Raw genomic sequence first — 15,620 nt, 5'->3', positions numbered from 1 at the left:
GGAAATCCACATTACCATTCAAATAAATAAGATGTACCCTTCCAAGGTCTTTCTTGATAGGGCAATAATGCATCATGCATCAGCAATTTTAAGAGAAATGAACTGAAGTAAATTATTTCCTTGTTTTCTTGCTTGATTCACCTTTCCTAACTTTTAAAATATATTTAATAGCCTGTTCGTGGTTTTTAAATACATATATGGTAGATAAGCAGTGACGAAGTAATTAGGTCATTGGCAGTCTGGAAAATATCTTAAGTTTCCTTTAAACAAATTGACAATTGATTAATCTAGTTTTTATTATAGTTTTACAAAAGATTGAAATAAATTTACCATTTAATAAAACAAGATTAATTTTTAATAACTTTATTAATACAAATAACATTAAGTTTGCTTATGTTGACCCCTGGCAAAATGACAAGCAAAATCATATTGGTTTTTACATTTACAACCACATATATTACACTGAAATGGATTTTCATAACCATGACACCCCATGTGAATAGTGTAAAGTATATTGTCTGCAAAATACATGTCGCAGTGTTGGCAATGATGCAGGAGCTGTGGATCCTGGACTTGAATTGGAGGTGCAGGAGTGCTAGGTTGGCTGTTCGTCATGCAGGGTGAACTCATGTGAGCACTGCGCTCACTGTTGGGGCCTGGCACTGGACTGAATGTTCTTTGATTGTGCACAGGATGTCTATCAGGGCTAGCATTGGATGAGCTTTGAGCCACGCTGGAAACTACAGTGGTAACTATTGGCGCTACAGACTGTGGTATCAGATAAGGCTTTTCATCTCTGCATGTCACATCAGAAGATGCTGGAGTTTGGTCTTCTTGTGAAAGGCTGGAAAGCTGGCCAGCTAAGGCAGAAAGCTGGTTTAATGGATTATCTACCATCATTTCCTGTACATCCCTTGAGATTCCACTAGTTTGTGCTTTTGTCAGACCCTCATAAGATTCAGCTGAGATGTTATGAGAATACTCATCAAGGTAATCTGTGGTCTTCTGTGTCAACATGGAAGGTCCAAAGTTATTTAGAGGTCTTCTTCCATAGTTCAGGGAGAAGCTGGATTTTTTCTGCAAAATTCCCATCATTCTCTTATTGGTCAGTGATGTCCTGCGTCCTTTCAGAGGAAGTAGTTTATGCCTGCGCCTACGATGGTGGGATAAATTACTTTGATCACTGCAGCGAAACGAGCAAAGCTCACATTTATATGGTTTTTCACCTCTATGTGAGCGCATATGTGCTTCAAGATGACGCTCATAAGCTGAAGCAAATGGACATAGATGGCATCTGTGGGGCTTCTCACCTACATGACAAAGAACAAATCAGTCAAGTTATTATATTTTTCTCCTAAAGAATTAATATCTAAGCCAAATGTGAAAGGATTTCTCTCCTTCCAACTGTAAATTAATATAAATATTACTCAAATCCCCAAATGATTCACGGAATCTGATTCTGATTGAAGCAGCGGAAAGCTTCAAGACTGGTCCTGTTTCTATGCTGGGTTAGCTGATCTCAGTTCACACAATATTTGAAAAGCCTGTGGTTCCAGGGATGGAGTCCAGAATTATCTTTAATATAATTCAAAGACTCATGTTGGGAAATTAATGTATGTGGACCAGTCAGCATGACTTGACATTTGAAAAAATTATAAATATGGACTATTTAGTTTCAATTCCATTGTCCCACTTAATACTTAGGACTTCCATGGTTGGAATTGGCTTCAATAAAAAAGCATCAAAAACAGACTTAACATGAACAGTGACAACTTGGTCCACAGGTTAGTTTTGTTTAAACGAAACCAACATAGACTAAACAACAAACATCTTATGCTAAAGTTAATAATTTCCTAAAGGCAATAAATAAGCAGCAAGCCCCATGGGAGGTCTGAAAAGGCTTAATCTATTTTGATCGGCACTGTTAAGAATATTCACATGTTGGAGATGGAACTTCACCAAAGAAGAAAAAAAAGCCTAAAAATATGCTTCTGTTAGCATGGAATATATAATTAAGTTTGTATTTCAACAAGATAAGTTTGTCAGGAGATGAAACTATCTGAGGCTTAGGACTCTGTCTGATCTGAGGCTTAGGACTCTGTCTCCCAGGAAGAACAAGCAACCAATGACAATACTAAATGAAAAAGTGTGCGCGCCACTCAGTATTTGTCCACGATTTCCCAGAGGCCCTATGCTCAATGTCACATCGTTGTTATTTCTCTTAAAAGAAAGAAGTCCAATAACAGCAGAAGAATAACGTACAATTGCAGATCTTGAAAGGCTATTTCTCCCCCTACTTCTCCATTGAGGTTTTAATTTCCTATTCAAAGAAAAAGAGTTCTCAGATGTATCATACTGTGAACTTTACACCAACAGTAGGAAGCCAGACATACCAAAATGATACCATTTCAGTTCAGAGTACCTGCATAGATGTTGTTACTGAAGGGAGATATATAGTAGCAATTTAATAAACATTAAAAGTAACTGCATAATGGCCACAGGTTTGCTAACTCTATTCATGTGATCTAAATTAGAAAATAAATTTCTGGCGATTATGCATGCACATTCCATCAGGCTACTTGACTCCTCTATTGTTGCACTGCAACTACCTTGCAGAGGGGCTTGGCATCATCAAATGGTACCAAGTTGTAGAAGTCACTCAATAAACTTGCCAGGAAAAATTAAAATCAGTACATCAAGATCAAATGAAATTTTAATAACACAGTTAATGGTGATCACTACCAAGCTTGAAATTCAAATCCCATTTTTTGGAACCTTTGCTGTAAATACCAAAACTGGGGGCTATAAAGATGCAGGTATGCATGGAGGATAATGAATGCTGAGGAACAGAGGTTATTTTTATTTTTAATCACTGTAACTGACATAGAGTCTCAGAGCATCAAGATGGGCTTTAAATGCCAGCCTCAGTGCCCAGTGAACTTGCAGCTGCCTCTGAATTTTTTCTTGGATCAGCATCCTGAAATGAAAATCTAAAAGTTTAGTTTCTCCAGAGTCAGATTCTCATAGGGAGGAATCTTTCTGATTTTGAGCTCCAAATTGAAAATGAAAAAGAATCATAAGTCAGTTAGGATTCTTCAATCGGATTTGAACAGGCTTGCTGTTAAGACATCAAGCTCCTGTGCAAACTGCCTCAAACACTTTCTAAAGGTTTGTGGTCAGCTATCAGGAAAATGAATGGCAAGCACCATTACTGTCAACTAAATAAAAATCCAGATCAATATAATCAAGAAAAATGTACCCCCTAAGGTTTCAATTTTTTGGAATCTGACATCTATTCTTTCATCAACATTGATTCAATAGTCATATTTGGAAAAAAACTGTGTATACATTATTACTCTTTAGTAACCCCAAATTATAAAACTGTCCTGGACATAAGGTTATGTTCCAGGATACATTTGAGTTTCAAAGCAAACAATGTTAGGAAGCATAAACCGAGGACCCGTTACAAATGTGCAAAAGCAAAATTGGCAAAAGGTAACAAACAAGAACTGTGCAATTCTGTACACTGTCTTTTCAAACCTCAAAGTAGATTAAAACCAGATTGAGTAAGCTGTCTGAAATGCTGAGGTGAAGAGAAATTAGACACTCACTGAAGGGATTTTTTTTTTTAAAACCTTTCATGCAACAAGAATATCACTGGTTGGTTAGCCAGCCCCATGTGCCCTTTAAGTTGTGGTGGCAAGTTTCCTTTATTATCCAGTGCAGTCTATCTGGTGGACTTGCACTCAATACGGTTAAAAAGTGAGTTCCAGATTTTTGAACCAGGGACAGTGAAGCAATAGTGATGTATAGAGGAACCTCTATTATCCGAAGGGACCCGAAGAAAACATTACACGAAAGAGATGTTTAAACCCTGAAAGCGTCTTTTGTTTACACTGATTAAAAATCTCTGCTGAGACCAGTCCTAAACATAGCCCAGGTACTGTCTCCAAATGACTGACCACCCACCCTCTCCCACACTTTCCCTGGCGTTCTACATAGGCGTGAACCCTAAACTCTCTTTCCCCAGATATTCTCTCTAACATTGTCCCATACAGGGCAGAGGCAGAACTTGTCAAAATGTTGCTGCAAAATGCTGTGTGTATGGCTCTGTGTGCGTGTGCACATGCTATTTGGAGACTTACTCCAGAAAGGAGCACCAGTCTTACTGTTGGCATCCAGTCCAGCTGCCCCGTGGCAGGGGGGGTTTAGACAGTGCTGGAGGGCTGTGTTGGATGGGTGCTGGAGGGCGGTGTTGGATGGGTCTGGTGGGCAGGCAGAGCCTATTCTCCTGAACAAGGAGCAGACTTAATAGAAAACCCCCAAGCCCCAGAGGAAAGGCATTTCATCGATTAACCGAATAATCAATTATCCAAACGAAATAGTGCCCGCCCATCTCATTTGAATAATCGAGGTTCCTCTGTACATCCAACTCAGGATGTGTGTAACTTGAAGAATGTTTAGGAAATGGTGTTCCCTGGCACCTGCTGCCATTGTTCTTTCAGCAATAAAGGTTGCTAATTTGGAAAATGCTTTAGAAGTAATTCTGGCAAGTTGCTGGAGAGAATCTTTTATGTTGTACACAAGGATATCATATGTAGCTGTGGTGGAAAGAATGAATGTTTAACATGGCAGAAAGCAACTGGTTAGTCCTGATAGACACTGAACTTTGAATGTTGTTAGGGATGTACTTAGCCAGGCAAATGAAGGGTATTCTATTATACCCCTCATTTATGCTTCTTTTCCCCCCTGGGGGTATATGGGAGAAAACACTTTTTCAGAAGTCCACCCTCTGACCTGACCTTGTAGCCACAGAACTGATATGGCTGCTTCAGGTTAATATTAATGCCTAGGATATAGATAGTGGGGGGGCAATTCAAAAATGATAGTGAATTGAATGACATGGGAAAATTGGCTGATTCTGTTGTTGAAGATGGTTATTACCTGACACGTGTAGCACAAATGTTACTTGCCACTTATCATCCCAAGCCAGAATGTCATCCGGAACTCACTGAACTCAAAATAAACTTTCACTGGGTCATTAAAAATACTAAATATGTGCAGTCAAACACCTGCATTTCTAATAGGATGATAGAAGATGTTCATTGACAAAACAGCTGATGATTAACACCAGGGCATTATCAAGGGAAGCTTATAGTACAGTGATAATGTCCCTACATATGAGGTGGGAGACCTGGTTCAAGTCCCACCTGCTCCAGAAGTGTGCAATAATATCTCTAAATAGATTGACTAGTGAACTTTGGGGTTCTTGTGAGGTTGTGACAGTGGTCCTACCTTTGTGCGAGGCGAGCTGGCTCAAATCCCATCTGTTCCAGAGGCATATCACATGTCTGAACAGGTTAATAAAAGTAACTATTGAGGAACGTAACTGCATTGATAGTGTCCCTATCTCTGGGCCAGAAAATCCAGGTTCAAGTTTCACCTGGTCCTGGGGCAAGGCATTATATGCCTGAACAGGCGGAGTAAAAAGTATTTCCCTGAGGAGCTTCTGCATCAATGTCCTCAGGATGAAAATATTTTCCTCCTAGAAGCTTCATTTGTGTCAGGTATGATTTTACTTCCCCAATTTCCATTAATTTATCTTTTGTTAGGACTCCTTGATGCCACAGGTAAATGGTCCCTGGATATCAAAGCAGTCATTTTCACCTCCAGTATTTAAATCAGAGTTTGAGACCAAAAGAAATGAAATGTAAATGAAATTCAGTAACATTAAAAATTAAGTTAATATAGAAATTTGTGTTAACAAAACTTTAGTTTCCAAAATAAAAAGGAATTGAGCTCCAAAAGAATTCCAAAATTAATAATGTGATAAAACTGAGATTGTTTCAAAAACATTTTATCGATAGTACAGAGGACTGGTTAGGTCAGTTAGCTAGCATGTAATTCAGAACACCACCACCAACATGGGTTTGTTTCCAATTCTAGTTGAGGTACATTTGGAACCTTCTCACCCTGCTCATGAGCGAGAAAGGCAATAGCAAACCAGTGACCAAACGAACAAGGCTCAGGATGAAGCAACAGATGAGTCAAGAACCTGCCTTTGTGCAGGGCACAAATGAAGCAATGGCCTGTGGATAGACTCAATTTCACCAAATCAGTTCTTTGATTAATTCAAAAGTAGCTACTTGATTGTTGTTGTTTAACACAAGATATTCTGCTATGTAGTCTATTACCTGTGTGCATTCTGGTATGCTCCATCAGTCGTGCTATCCCTTTGCTGGCATAGTTACAATACTGACACTTTAATTTTCCATCAACTGTCCTTTCTGGCCCTTCTCCTATTAATCCAGAGCCATCATCAAGAGAAACTTCAACTGAAGCATGGTGGATTCCATTTTGATGATTTTCTGTCCCAGCTGCCAAATAAATTGGAAACATTCATTAAGACAACTGTACAAATTTTTACAAATCTAGTTGAAAGTATGAATACAAACCAAATACTAAATTCACTTAACATGAATAGCTCATACATACATATGTACACAAAAATACAAGACAATAAATAGATTAAAGTCAGTGGCAAGGTTCTTCTGAAAATTAATTGTTGAAAATACAGGGTACAAATTGTGTTCTAAAGGTAAGAGTATCATAAGACTTATGTAAAAAATGAAATGTGAACCCAATGAAGTTATACAAGACTGAATGTATGTGAAAAAGGTGAAGCAGCATGCAGTACACTATAGCTAGATGATCCCACAATCAACAGATTAAAGCTCTTCAGTCCTGCCACAGTTATATTAAAAAAAAAGGTACTGGACAACCAAATAAGGTTTTTTTCCTTTATTCACTCATTCACGGGATGAGGGTGTCACCAACTGGGCCAGCATTTATTGCCCATCCCTAATTCACCCAGAGGGCTGTTAAGAGCCAACCACATTGCTGTAGTTCTGGATTCACACGTAGGCCAGACCAGGTAAGTTTCCTTACCTGAAGAACATTAGTGAATCAGATAGGCTTTTCCAGTAATCAATAATGGATTTGTAGTCATCATTAGACTCTTAATTCCAGATTTTCTTTTAAATGAATTCAAATTCTACCATCTGCCATGTTGGGATTCAAACCTAGGTCCCCAGAACATTATCTTGGTCTCTGGACTAACAGTCCAGCGTTAATACCACTAGGCCATCGCCCTCCCCTTAAGTAATTAATAAATGCATTGCACAACACTAAGTTGAAATATTCTAGTTCAAACAGCTAACAGGGATGGATAGAATCAGCAACAAGGGAATGAAATTTACAGAGGGACTGAAGACAATATTCAGCTGGAGGAAATTTTTGTTCATGTAGTACTGAATTTGAAACCACAAGCAACATGACAAATTAGTGGAACAGATAAGAGAGGTAGTGTTGGTGGGAACAAAATATGCGTGAACAGCTTACATGTTGAACCAGAAGTGTTTTGAATGATGCTGGGTACAGCACACGTGTGAAAAATAGAAGAGATAGCCAAGAATTGATTATACAGGCAAGAACAGCATGTGAAATCATCTAAGCTGACTTCCTGGATTTGTCTAGATGGTTAAGAAACTAAGGAACAAAGTAAGTGTAGTAAGATATCGGAGAAGATGTAGTACAGAAGGATGTTGCTGTCAAGCATTGCAAGTGCTGAGATAAATGAAATAGGATACTTTACCAGGATCACAGTCACTTAGGATGAAAGTTTGACTGAGCTGGAGGCTGATTTGGACTATGACAGATTCAAACACGAGATTTCAAGAATGATGTGCAAAGATTTAGAAGGCATCATATGTTTAGTGACGTGAAAAGGTGAGGCTGGAGATGGGGAAGTACTTTCACTGAAGTTTCAAAATAGAAATGTTTTTAACATTATCCTCCCATATTGCTTCGACTTCAACGCACTTACTGCTTTTGATTTGTTTTAATTATACACTGCTCTAATAACTTAGTGGCTAAAGGCAACAAACAAAATGTAATTTGGATAAAACAGGTGTTAGTTTCAATTAATCTAGAAGCAGGATGCAATAACTAGATCACACTGAATTTGTGATCAGTGTTCAATAATCCTTGTAGGAATCTGCATAGCAATACTGTACAGGACAGTTTGGAATTTGGCTACAGTTGAACAGCTGACCTCATGTCCAGATTCAACGTAGAAAGTAGTCACACATTACATACTTAAAAACTGTTAGAACTTCGAATTAAAGACATTACATCTGAAGCAAGAGAAACTTGGAAAAATGTACAAATTCATCTTTGCATCATACATGACACTTCATAATGTACTTCAGAGAAATACAAGTTCAATTTCATGTGAAAACCTCAGATTTCTTCACAGGAGATGTTTTTATCTGCAGATCTATTGACTATATACAAACAAAAAAATTAATCAACTATGTAAACTGATTAACTGCTAATCCTTCTGAACTGTGAAAACTCAAGGATGGGTTGTAAAATGATATCAACGGTAAATTAACAGTATAATATAGCCCATCAAGCATGGTAGAATTGCACCAACTAGGAACGTTGGGCTTTTTAAGTCAGAAAACTCTTGTCAGCATGATAGGACAACCACTATTAAAAATGTTTACTTCAAATATTAATTCCAAGAATCACAAAATACATGATGATTGCCTACACACTGCACATTTGCTTAAACGTGACAAAAACACAAATATATTGATTTTTTAAAATTGTCACGCATAGCATACACAGAAACCAAAAACCAAGGTTTTCTTAGTTTTGGGGACTATTAAACCTTTGTACATGTATTTAGCTCAATGGTTGCCACATTCTCAAGAATCGTATTATTTCCAGAATTCTTTTTGTTGTTTTCAAACTAATACTTAACTTGGTATTTCAGTCTACCTTTTATAGTCAAAATAATCTTTAAGGCAAAATAGTAGACAATTGTTTTAACAGATAAGGAATACTAACTAATAAGGAAATTTGAGTTAGTACAATGAATATTTTCCTTCCTTACCAGGCTGAAGTAATTCTGGGTCCTTATCATTGCACACTGAACCAGAAATCATGTTTACATGCTGTGTTTGCTGAGTGAGATACTCTTGAAAGTCCTTGACAAAGTCTACAGAATCATTTCTCTTTTCTCGCATATTCTTACCCTTGATTGAAGCTTCTTTAATTCCTTAAGAAAGAAATACAATTAACTATTTCATATCCACAACTGTAACAAAATACTTTAAATAATTCAGTATGTGCTTGTATTATTCAGATCGAAACATCTTTTCAACAATGGTCTGTTTTATTCAACAAGCAGAGCCTGGAGTAAAGTTTTTCTTCATTCAACCATTTTTTGGTTCTATTGCAAATATTTATCCATCTCCTTCCATATCCCTACCTCACACCATTAACCCATTCCTCCAGATTTGACCAAATTCTGACATTGAAAATATAAAGTATCAAGTTCCAAGTACAGCTTATCTTTTATTAAAAATAAAGAAGTTTGCAGTTGCTACATTGATTTACATGCAGCAGTACAAGGAGCCCTGATTTATTAACATCTGACCTACAAATGCTCATTATGAACACAATGTCATGCAGGGTGTATTAATATTAATTTTACAGATTCAACATGCAAATGCTTTCTCATACTTAAACAGTCACATAGTGTGTTCCAAGTTGTGTACAAACTGACTTATGAATGGACTCAAGAACCTGTTTGCAATTCAGGGACTGCCTTTACCAGAAATTACATCAAACAGATAATGCTGGAATTACTCAGATTAGATCTGCTGAATACTTCCAGGATTTCTTGATTTCATTTCAGATTTCCAGTGTCTGTCTTATTTTGCTCTCTAATGTTCACTGCCTGTTCACAAATTTTGGTTTATTTTACTCCTTGGTATATTTAAATACTTATGGGAATTGGAACATCGCCATTAACAATGCATTTTTTTAAGAAAGGCACAGAATTCAAAGTACCCAAACGGGTGAATGGATTTTTTTCCTTGCCAGAAATTTTATTTACGATCAGGTTTACCAAAATTTAGAGCTATATTTAAGTGGTATCAAACCAAAGCACCATTGAAAACTTATTGCACAATATTTAAGTAAATACTGAAATGTAGAATGTAAACTGCATGGCAAATATATAATAAATGAAGAACACTGATTAGCTCTAGGAAATCATGTTACAGAAAACTAAAGTATGCTACGGCTTCCAGTTACATTAATTTTAATTGGGAAGTATTTTATTCCTTTGCAATTATCCAGCTTTCAAATAATAATCAAAACATTAAAAGAAAGTATATTAAGTTAGTTGCAGACTAAGCATTTGGATGCCTTCCTAGGAGTACCTTAGAAATAGTTCAAGTCTGTGCTGCAGACAGCCAGGAATTATTTTATTTGATTTATTTCCCTTCTTAGCCTAAACACGTGTAACATCTCTTCCACTGCCACTTTCACCTCAATTAACAATGCATCAACAAAAAAAAGTTTATTTATAATGTGGTTAATATCACCATCTCATTAGATTGCCTCTCTCCTCCTTAATCACATACTGAAAATATATTAGTTACAACCATCGTTTTTCCCCTCTGATGTCAGGAAAGTCACAAGTAAAATCCAGTGAATATATTGTGTGGTCCAAAATGTGTTTGATATCCTTTGGATTATGAATCAAGTTTAGGAATCTTTGTGTCTCCAAAATTTAAAAATACTTTTATTCCAATTCAATTAATTGTTGACACATGCATGTAATCAACTTAACTCTAATGGTAATCACAAAAGAAAATCTGCTTCAAGTTCAGTAAAGAGTACCAAAAACAATTGAGGCTCTCTTTTAAGGCAAAAATCTCCCCAAACATTACCTACACATGCCAGAAATAAAACTAACCCTTCACAAACATGATTCTCTCCCCTCTGGATAAGCAACTACACCTACAAATAGTTTTATTCCTCAGCTCCCTTTATGTAATTTGTAGCTATAGTGTCAGTTTCCACAATGTGTCAGTTTCTGTCACAGCATAATCAGCTCTTAACATATTAATTGTAATGAGCTAGAACACTCAGGTAGAACTTTGAAAAGATGTGTTTTTTTCCCTCTTGCTTGAGACTCCATAGCTTCATTAATTTCTTCAACTCCAGCTTTGGTCAAGTTTAACACCATCTAGACCTAGTTCAAAATGACTTGCAAATTCTATTTGAATCCAATAATCATTTGTTTCCATATTCACCTCTGCCCCCTTACAAGAGGAGATGGTGGCAGTGTGGTAATGTTACCAGACTAGTAATTCAGAAGCTGAGGCTAACGCTCTGGGGACATAATTTCAAATCCCATCTTAACGGCTTGTGGAATTTAAATTCAATAAATCCGGAATTCAAAGCCAATCTCAGTAATAGTGGCAACAAAATCAGTCCTAAAAGAACCAGTTGGATCACTAACATCCTTTAGAAAAGGTGCTCTATCTTTACGTGATCCAGACCCACAGCAATGTGCTTGACTTAACAGCCAGTTGAGATGGCCTAGTAAGCCACACAGTCCAAGTGCAATTTGAGATATGCAACCAATGCTGGCTTTGACAGTGACAAACATCCTTTGAACAAAATAAACAAACAATACTGTAACTGCAAATAACATTGATACTTGAGTTACCACTAGATTTAACTTCTCCAAAAATCCTCTGCAACCCATTGCAAGCATTAGTTGTTCTGCCTATTGTTTGCTCCAGCCCAATTACTATACTCAATCATTCAGTATGGTGTTTGACAAGGTTCCACATGGTAGATTGGTTAGCAAGGTCAGATCACATGGAATACAGAGAGAACTAGCCATTTGGATACAAAACTAACTCGAAGGTAGGAGACAGAGGGTGGTGGTGGAGGGTTGCTTTTCAGATTGGAGACCTGTGACCAGTGGTGTGGCACAAAGATTGGTGTTGGGTCCACAGCTTTTTGTCATTTACATAAATAATTTGGATACCGAACATAGAAGGTTGGTTAGTAGGTTTGCAGATAACATCCAAATTGGTAGTGTAGTGGACAGCCAAGGTTTCATCAGAGTACAACAGTACCTTGATCAGATGGACAGACGGAGTTTAATTTAGATAAATGTGAAGTACTGGTTTTTGGAAAGGGAAAATCACAGCAGGAATTAATGGTAAGGTCCTAGAGAATGTTGCTGAACAAAGAGACCTTGGAGGGCAGGTTCATAGTTCTCAAAAGTAGAGTCGCAGGTAGACAGGATAACGAAGACAGCATTTGGTCTGCTTGGCTTTATTTGTCAGTGCATTGAATGTTGGACTTGGGAGGTCATGTTGCACCTATACTGGAGATTGGTGAGGCCACTTTTGGAATACTACATTCAGTTCTGGTCTTCCTGCTGTTGGAAGAACACTGTGAAACTTGAAAGAGTTCAGAAAAAGATTTGCTAGGATATTGCCAGGGTTGGAGGGTTTGAGCTATAGGGAAAGATTGAATCAGCTGGGGCCTATTTTCCCTAGAGCATTGGAAGCTGAGTGGTGACCTTATAGAAGTTTATAAAATCATGAGGGGCACAAATACGGTGAACAGCCAAGGTGTTTGTTTCTCCCATGGTAGTGGAGTCCAAAACTAGAGAGCACAGGTTTAAGGTAAGAGGGGAAAGATTTAAAATGGTCCCAAGGGTCAACTTTTCCACAGAGGGTCATGCATGTATGGAATGAGCTGCCAGAGGAAATTGTGGGGACTGGTATAATTATAACATTTAAAAAAGGTATCTGGATGGGTATATGCATAGGAAGGATTTAGAGGGATATGGGCCAAATGCCAGCAAGATTTATTTAGGATATCTGGTTGGCATGGATGAGTTGGACCGAAGGGTCTGTTTCCACCCTGTACACCTGACTCCATTCGTCAAATCCTTGTACAACCTCACTTGATCCTACTTCTTCAGATTCCTCAGTTACATGTCCTAGCCTGCAGCTATTGACTTTTCAGTGCATCTTCCCTGAGTGTTCATAGCGAAGCCTTCCTCATTACAGTCCTACTGTCTGGAATTTCCCCTCCAAACCACTTCTGTTTACTACTTCTAAACTTGCTATCCACGTTCAAAAACATCAGCAAACCTAATTTTTACACCATTTGACGAAGTGCAACATTTACAATTTTATAGGTGCACTCAACAGCATTACAATTGCTAGAACATGCACCAAAATGCTGGGGATTACCAACCAGATGCTTAAATGGACTAATAAATTAAATGCTGAGACTACAATAGTATGTCAGACTTTGGGAATTCTGTAATTATTGTGTCACCTCCCAATTCCCCCCTAAGTCTTTCCATCATCAAGTCATAACGTCAAAATGTGATGAAATATTCTCCACTTGTTGAGTACAACAGACAAGAAATTCAACATGTTCAAGAGGAAAGCAGCCTGTGGGATCAACATTCCACCTAACATAACAAACATTCACTCTATTCACCACAAGTTCACGATAGCTGCACATCTACGAGCTTGCCAAAACTCCACTGACAGCACTTTCAAGTCCGTGACCTCTATCATCCAAAACCAGGAGGTGCAAGAAACACCACCGCCTGCAGGCTCCTCTCCAAGACATACACCAATCTGAACAAGTTGTATATCACTGTTCCTTTACTGTCACTGAGTCAGAGTCATGAATCTCCCTTTCACATACAGGCTGCAGCAATTCAAGAAGACAGCTCACCAAATTCAAGGGCAATGAGGAATGGGCAATATGTGCTGGCTTTGCCAGCAACACCTCTATTCCACGAAAGGAAATAAAAGCGATAGTATTTAACAAGCACTGTAAAGCTTTGGCAAGTACTTTAAAAAAAATAGATTGGCCTTTTTGGGCTTTTTATTTGAGCTAACCTTTGACAGGAGGACCTTCACACGAGCATTTTTTTGTTTCCTTCACAGCCCGCTAAATACAGAGTAGCTAGATGCACACAGTCTACACTTAGCAGTCAATGAACAATTTTCCATCTGTACTGACTAACTATTTGAACACACTTGAGGAAGAGAGCTATTTTTAAATTATAAGATTAATTCATCCTTTATTAAATTATAGTTACTCTTTGTAATCATTTTATATTTTATCCTCGACAGTTGATTCAACTAATTCCTCAGTTATCAACACTATTATTAGGTACTTGCTTTGTAGTCACTTTTGTAGAAAAAAAAGTGACCTACGTTAGGCTCTCTTTCACTAAACTGAGTAGGATAATAAGGTTAGAGTGGTGCTGGAAAAGTACAGCAGGTCAGGTAGCTTTATTAAGGGCTTTTGCCCGAAATGTCAGTTTTCCTGCTCCTCAGATGCTGCCTGACCTGCTACAGTTTTCCAACACTACTTGAATCTTGACTCTAATTTCTAGCATCTGCAGTACTCAATGTCGTCTCGGATAATGTTCAGTCTTTTCAATACATAAGAGTGCTAACTGGATTAACTGCTGCACTTTTGCCTTCTCCACGGTAAAAGTGTCCTCTGCCAGTGACTCCTTAAACCCTCCGAAACTAATCATCCTCGGCATAAAGAGGCTTCGTCTAACCACTTAAAAAGTACGTTTGTGTTTAAAATGCGACAAAGGTAGCTCACGATCAACTATGTAAGGTTAATTTGCCATTGCAGGCGCCCCTCCTGTCGGACTGGGAGAGCTTCGTTCCCTTTTACAAATGGCTGTTGTGGCCGACTCTATCGGAGAGCCCACCCCTCCCCCACGCCCATTGGTGCAACGGGGGGGGGAGACGTCCTCGAGCGCCGCCCCCCATTGGCCGACTGGACCATCACTCACAACGGACCAGGCTCAAAGTTAACATCGGAGCGGCCCACGCTATTTTTGAACATCGACAGACGCAGAATAAAACAGGCACAACGGATTAAAGAAGCACATCGATGGTTAAAAGAAACATAGGATCAGGTGTGGGTGGGAGAAGGTCGGAAACAGTCTATCCGCAAAATCCCCATCAACGTATCTTACAAGTTTTACTTTCGTCCGAAAGCTGAGAGGGCTCGAGCCGTTTCGGTTATTTTTTTCAAACGCTCCATCCGGGAGCTGCGGGATTGTTAATGCGGATCAGACCACTGCCCCCATCCCCGCCCCCCACTCGGGGGGGGGGGTAACGATCACCAATCCCCCAAATACCTTTAGCTTAATTCCACACACTGGTTAGAGGCTTCGAAACAGCAAAACATAACAGCACTCCCCACCGAGGAGAGAAAAGATGAGCGAGCCAGCTCGTCTGGACGCTTGCTTGGTGACTGTCCCCGTGATTGGTGGAGCGGGGATGGAAGAGACAAGGAGGACGCTTTCCTTGAGCTCGTTTCCTGAGCCGCAATCCCCGAAGGCGAAAGGAACAAAAGGCCGGCGTCGATGTCACAGTTGAATCGGGATACACAAACAGACAGGCCGCCAGAGGGAAGTGACATCAGCGGGGAGGGGCTACAGCACTTCCGCCAATGACAGGCCCCGGGACCGCCCGGAAGCGGAGCACAACCCCGCAGCTCAGAGCCAAACGTCGTTGCCGTCCGCTGTGACGTTTGAATTTTGCCCTTCCGTTTTCACACGCTTTTCAGATTACCCTAAAAAAACAAGTTTTGATCTCTTTGGAATAGGGCTGACGTCTCCGAATAGGTTGAGCGATTGATTGCATGTGTCTGAACTCTGGAGATGTGTAAGC

General features: G+C 38.9%; 1 protein-coding gene across 4 annotated transcripts; it reads right to left on the bottom strand.

Annotated features, from left to right (window-relative positions):
* Positions 1-271: 271 nt before the first annotated feature.
* Positions 272-15,307, bottom strand: LOC122547996 (zinc finger protein Pegasus-like). Of its 4 annotated transcripts, none has more exons than XM_043686548.1 (4): positions 15,086-15,307; positions 8,963-9,127; positions 6,195-6,377; positions 272-1,310 (listed from the first exon to the last, which is right to left on the bottom strand). In XM_043686548.1, the coding sequence occupies exons 2-4, from the start codon at positions 9,093-9,095 to the stop codon at positions 382-384; spliced, it is 1,245 nt and encodes a 414-aa protein (XP_043542483.1). In that variant the 5' UTR covers positions 9,096-9,127; positions 15,086-15,307; the 3' UTR covers positions 272-381. The 4 variants fall into 4 exon arrangements, with proteins under 4 accessions (XP_043542483.1, XP_043542485.1, XP_043542486.1 ...); XM_043686550.1 differs by having other exon boundaries at positions 15,151-15,307; XM_043686551.1 differs by lacking the exon at positions 15,086-15,307 and adding an exon at positions 14,921-15,065.
* Positions 15,308-15,620: the final 313 nt, after the last annotated feature.

The sequence above is a fragment of the Chiloscyllium plagiosum genome, unplaced genomic scaffold, assembly GCF_004010195.1.
Source record: "Chiloscyllium plagiosum isolate BGI_BamShark_2017 unplaced genomic scaffold, ASM401019v2 scaf_14209, whole genome shotgun sequence".
Taxonomy (NCBI): domain Eukaryota; kingdom Metazoa; phylum Chordata; class Chondrichthyes; order Orectolobiformes; family Hemiscylliidae; genus Chiloscyllium; species Chiloscyllium plagiosum.
The sequence above is the reverse complement of the archived record's forward strand: the minus strand, read 5'-3'. Positions and strand labels throughout refer to the sequence as shown.

Coding starts and splice junctions, on each gene's coding strand:
- LOC122547996 (XM_043686548.1), bottom strand. CDS start 9,095: ATGCGAGAAAAGAGAAATGATTCTGTAGACTTTGTCAAGGACTTTCAA. Junction 6,378..8,962: donor CCCAGAATTACTTCAGCCTG/GTAAGGAAGGAA, acceptor TTTATTTGGCAG/CTGGGACAGAAAATCATCAA. Junction 1,311..6,194: donor GCATACCAGAATGCACACAG/GTAATAGACTAC, acceptor TTTGTCATGTAG/GTGAGAAGCCCCACAGATGC.